Raw genomic sequence first — 6,087 nt, forward strand, 5'->3', positions numbered from 1 at the left:
GTAAATTAATATTTTGGAGGGTTTTTCACAGTAGTTTAAGTAAGTATGGTATTATATGGTATTATATATAAGAATCATACAGTTTGAGTTTGATACCTATAACACTAGTGTTACACTAACATGAGTTCAATATATTGATATCAACTCAAATTTTATGGCCAACTATAAAAGTGCGAATCCTGTATGAGTTTAATATATTGATAGCACACTTATTTTTTCCGGCCTGCATCTTAATAACAATTCATAAAATGTGCGATAAATATATCTTCGTTCTTATAAATGGCACGTGATCGGTTCGGAATATCATTTCGACGGGTGAAGAATGTCCAAGTCCCGAACGATTGAGATCTAGTTAGTAGGGAACAAAAGAAGCACAACTTGTTAGAGATGATTAATGTATTTCCTACCAAGCGTGTTCAAAGAACTCCCACGCTCGAAAACCAGAAAAGTTCAAGCGAGGAAGCTTCAACTGCTGGCAGCAAAAGATGTTCGACAGAGTGCACAAAAGCGTAATGGCAATAGCATACACAACAACAACAAAGTCTTTTCCCACGTAATGGCAATAGCATACGAGAAGTAAAAATCTATCTTCTAGTATCGAAATTATGTACAAGCGGATTCGGTTTGTACAACTCTACAATGCTACCAAATTCCTGCAAAATGGACACAAAACCAATTGCTCTGTCTAGACTTTGGGATGCCGATGCTCCATGTAACCGAAGTTAGGCATCTGGTATCTCTCTCGGATATTATCCTGCACCATTCAAAATATGCACTCGGACCGTGGCAATGCTTTCAAGTTGCTGCGCAAAAACGAGTAAATTTAAGCGCAATTGCAGCTCATGAACTGGTCACCATCATCACCACATAAAGCAGCTCCAACAGTAATTGCATGTCTGCATAGTCCCGGATAAGTTGGATTTCCCACATGGCTGCAGCCTGCACCGAAAAAGCTGTCTATGATTAGCACGAGACCACAAGTTGTATAGATCTCGGTCAGTGTCTGATTTCTAATCACATTAAAACACGACCACACTCAATAAATTAGTAAGCTCACCTGCATCTAATGAATAAAACAACTTGAACGTCTAATAAATAAGAGGAAGGGAATTGAAGAGAAACAATAAGAGAAATTAACACGATAGGAATAATGTTATTAGTTAGAAACAAAATGAAAGATCTGTGCAGAGAGAGATGCCAATAAAGAAGCTGATAACTCCACGTTACAGCCAAAGCTGTAAAAGTTGGAAATTAAGAACCTAATCAACAAGTCAAAATATTATTTAAGCATGCCAGTCTAATATCAATACGACAACAAACACAAAATAATTAGTATTACATCAACGTAATTACCGTTCAAAGTTTTTATGTTAAACTTAACCTATTTGCTGAACAAGGGAACCTATGAAGCACGGATGCTACAATTTCAAGAAAGGAGTGGCTGATAAAAATATGCCCTCGGAACTGAATGAATGTTCCTAATCTGTATCCAACTAATGTTTTGGGGTACTTTGACTTTTGAATACCGTTAAGAACCCGTGTGTAGAACTTGGCACTACAAAACTGGCTTGTAAGTTCTACCAATGTGGGATAACGGGTCCTGACTCCTGACAGATATGGCCTGAATATGCAAGTGTATTGAAAGTAATACTTGGCTAATCTGCAACTTTTTAGAAAACGAAAACCAGGTATGTGAGGGTAAATTCTAAATATACTGGAACTCTTTTCTTTTCCAAAACAAAGAACCAAAAAGGAACCTGAGTGTATTATAACATTTAAGGGCACTAAGAAACACAACAAAACATAAATAAAGAATAAAGAAACAATTCATACATATACATATATTTTATTATCGTATCCTTGCCACCATATCCTAGTTTTTGGAGACTTGTCGTATATGTATTGCATATCTTGTATTCGTACCCGTGCAACATAGGGAACAACAAGGGCAGCCTCACGGGCCAGCCATTGATTGTCCTCGTTGAAGAAATTTGGGAACTAAAAAGAGACATGTATTACATCAGCATTCATATCAGGGGGAAATTGTACTTTTAATTTTTCAACTCAGAACCAATTCAAGATTAATCGGAACCAATCAACACTAATGGAACTTCATCAATCATATATTCACCGAAGAGAGAGATCCAAGTTTTGAACACTGCAAGCTATGATACTTGAATTTAAATTTCATGTATTTAATCTTTTCCCTAATGATCCCTAAATGTATTAAACAGTGAGGAATTTTATTCGGCGCAGTTTTAGATCATCATTAGGGAAAAGATAGCAAACACTACACCTTATGGAAGCAATGAAATATTCAAGTTGCAACACTGTTGAATTATTAGCATTGGAAAACAGACGTTACTAAAACCTTAATTTCGCTGCAGAAATGGTGTCCAACAGTTCTAGCAACCTAATTGATAAAATCAGGAACAAATAGAAACAAACTACACCCTACATAATTTTGATATACTCACTCTCAATTGAAGGCTATCTATGCTGTGAAAGCTCCTGATCTATGGCCTCAAATTCTTCAATATTGCCCCTTACATTTTGAACTTTCTTGGATAGCTGTTCATTATACTCTTCAACAATCTCAGTAAATGCCGTTAGCTGTTCCTGATATGTTGTGCACAGCCGTTTCTTGTTCCGAAGCTCTGCAGTTAATTCTTGAATTTTCTTATCCTTCTCATCCTACAAACAAAACACAAGACACGGTCACACAAGAGACATGATTTAGATCATACTTGATGCACGAAAAACGAAATGTTAATAAAATAGGATCATACAGTATATCAAACTGTCAATTAGGAAGACATATATCCTACAACTTCATATCATCACTTAACATAGAGCATACATGATTACAAGCACAGATATGTTTATATGACCAGAAAGATGCATACATCTCCAAACATAGACATCTGTGCATGCAGTGCACACATTGTCTTTTTGTGTGTATTTGCATTAAACATTTCCAGTGTTCAGTTCAATAATGGAAGAAGAGAATTTTTAAAGCAAATGGGACAATGGCGCACAGAGCTTGAAGGAAATTGAGTTTTTAAATTTATATCTTATCCAACTGCAATAACTCCAAAATCAGATCACCCACCAGTTCATGCTTTTGACCCTGTCTTATATTCCAAAACAAAAGACGGCACAAAAATTTCAGTTTCTTTAAGCCCTAATAAGATGACATCCTACCCTGTGTAGTGTGAACGGTTCTGTAACACATAGAATCAGTACACACTGTCATTAGCATGATTTCTAGCAGTATAACCATATGCCATACTAATTACAAAACAGGGATATCTGGATTTAAATCTGTTATTCCTACAAAGTTTGATTGGTGAAATTATTTCAATTACTTAATTTATGTATAAAAGAGACAAGAAATAGAAAGTGGGACAAATTCTTCATAGAAAAAGTAAATGAATGAAAAGGAAAAGGCCAGACTAAATTATGTTCGTGACATAGCATGAAGAAGAGCGTCGTAAGACGTTAAAACAGAAGTTACTCTCACTAGACTACCACAAAAATGAGGCTCAAAATTCACATATTGAGTTTCTACCAGGTTGTCTAACTTTACAAGGTGAAGTTCATGCCAAGGATCTAGAGATTCTAAACGATATCACATATAGTACAGAAATTGTCAATCTAATTTGGGAGTATTCAACATCAAAATGCCACATCCATAACTTGTTTCCGAAGGTAATACACAAAGGACCTAGTCCTGAACTGTATCTACGACTTGCCTTTCCGTACACAGCCGGTAGAGCTGCCTGAATAAATTTTCACCTCCATCAAGATGGTCTTATAAAACATAAAATAAAATGAAATAAACCAATTCTGCTGATTATGCAGAATCCTAGATTCGCTTTCTCAATGTCAGTAAGGATAATTTGACCAGCGTTTACTTATCTTCATGTTTTAAAGAGAACTGTTCATTTCTAAGTACATATATGCTTTGAGCAAGGCATTAACAAAAAATTTACTAGAAATTCATGATACCCAAAAACAATTTTTTGGTACTGCTACTAGTCTTCTTAAAAAGCAATAAAAGTTGACTTTAAGAACCAACAAACCAGCACTAACCCCAAACAGGAGTACATATATGGTTTTCCTTTTTTCGGAAAGTACACTAAGGATATAATATACAAGAACTGTTTTTTAAAGGAGTATAAAGTCTAAATCTTACATCTTAAAATATACATCACCTGGCAAATCAATGATTTGAAGACACTGAAAGTTCAACTATTTACACGAGAATGTCAACAAAATGAGAAAGATACTCACCAAGGTTTGACGAGCTTCACGTGGGGACACCACTAGTGGATGATTATGATCCTTTATGAATTTTGTAATCACCCATTTACTGGATTTATCATACTTTACGTGAATCATTGCCTTACAACCTTCCCTTGTACTTGCTCGTGGTTTTCGAACCGGCCCAAATTTACCTCGAATACTAACACAGTGTCCCTCCTTATTACACCCAAGTCGACGAGCAAGAATCCTACCATCTCTTTCAGACCGACGGCATGACATCACACGCATGACAAATCCAACATGCCGTGCATACTCATCATAAAATATCTTGGCAGCATCTTCAGATTCGAATTCCATACCCTCATATGGTTCTACAATGGAATCGTCGTCATATGCAATCAGTTCCTGCGCATCAGAACTCTCCAATGCTATATCCCCGTCCGAATCCACTGCAATACATTGCCTGTTAAATATCTTCTAAGCTCTAACAAAATCATAACAATATTATCTTTTGGGCTGGTAGAACAGGCAATATAATGAAATGGGAAAAAATTTAACTTTCCCACCTAAGGTTAACATGATTCTGCGAAAAAAAACCCAAAATATTACCGAACTACGCGCAAAAAAAGCTTCTTCATTTTCTTGTATTCAATAATCATAGGCAAGTAAAATATACCGTTTCTTATTTTATCAAACAGGTGGTGAGCAACATAAAAAAAAACCCAAAATACAATTTACTGCATAATTTCACAACGAATCAAATTGACAAAGTCACTGTAAACTAAATAGATCCTACCACACCCCATAGAAAAAAGAGAACAGAGAACTACAGATTTTACCCATTTAACAGTGAACAACAGCAGGCAGCTAAGCTAACATTCTTCAGTCCCAGTGCAAAAAAAACGCAAAAAATAGTATCCGAATTATGAAGTACAGAGACACAGAAACCCAAAAAATTTAAACCGATTAAATTTAAGCAAAGTTTGCTCCGGATTCAGAGTCCTGGGGTATGAACTTGCATGACTGAAATGGGAACAAAGTGGGGATAAAAGGCCAAAATAAATGGAGGGTTTCGACGAAGGGCTAGGCAGAAGAAATGGGTATTCGTTGGAATGTCGACAGGAACGGAGCACTTACTTGATTCGAGCAAGCTAAGTAGAAGCAAGCGAAGTAGATCTTCGTTTTCCGGTCGGGAGTGAGAATTCCGTGGAGTCGTAAATGCTTCAAATCGTTTCTTTTCTTTTGGGGAAGACAGACCACGTCAGATAAAAACTCGAAGGCAGACACTTTAAAATAAAATGCACGTGGCGCTTTACCGGCTGAAATCTCCGAATCCGGATCCTAGGATTCCGTGGAGTCGTAAATCACATTTTGTTCATCATACATCATGTAATCAAAAATTATTTAAAATTAAACACAAATAGTACTTGATAAAAACTGATCGCACGATGTACGATAAACAAACACAATTTACAGATTCCCAGAATCCTCACCAAAATGATCCGGAGAGGAAAATCTCTAGCCCTTTTCTTTTTAATAATAAATTATTTAATTTAAGCTTTTTTATCCAAATTCTGACTTTGATTTGTGAGATTTAAAATTATTAAAAGTGGGTGGTATATGAGACTGTCTACTGTCAATTATTTTGATCTTATATGTGAAATCTCTGTTAAATTGAGAATATTTGTCAAATCAACTCCTCCTCTTGAGCTAGTAGTTTTTCTAATTTAACAAAGATTTTTCACAAAATGAGCAAAATCTCCCTTAAAGTCGTGGTTTCTTCAATTTAACGGGGATTTTTCACAGAAAGTCAAAACG

General features: G+C 35.9%; 1 protein-coding gene across 2 annotated transcripts; it reads right to left on the bottom strand.

Annotated features, from left to right (window-relative positions):
• Nucleotides 1-701: 701 nt before the first annotated feature.
• On the bottom strand, nt 702-5,560 carry LOC103939322 (protein FAR1-RELATED SEQUENCE 5). 2 transcript variants are annotated; one of them, XM_009349395.3, is made up of 4 exons: nt 5,407-5,560; nt 4,297-4,718; nt 2,478-2,694; nt 702-939 (listed from the first exon to the last, which is right to left on the bottom strand). In XM_009349395.3, coding segments are annotated over exons 1-3 (627 nt in total). In that variant the 5' UTR covers nt 5,408-5,560; the 3' UTR covers nt 702-939; nt 2,478-2,490. The 2 variants fall into 2 exon arrangements, with proteins under 2 accessions (XP_009347670.2, XP_048435782.1); XM_048579825.1 differs by lacking the exon at nt 5,407-5,560 and adding an exon at nt 5,109-5,397.
• Between the last annotated feature and the right edge of the window lie 527 nt (nt 5,561-6,087).

The sequence above is a fragment of a genome, unplaced genomic scaffold (assembly GCF_019419815.1).
Source record: "Pyrus x bretschneideri cultivar Hongxiangsu unplaced genomic scaffold, Pyrus_bretschneideri_v1 Contig14, whole genome shotgun sequence".
Lineage (NCBI taxonomy): Eukaryota > Viridiplantae > Streptophyta > Magnoliopsida > Rosales > Rosaceae > Pyrus > Pyrus x bretschneideri.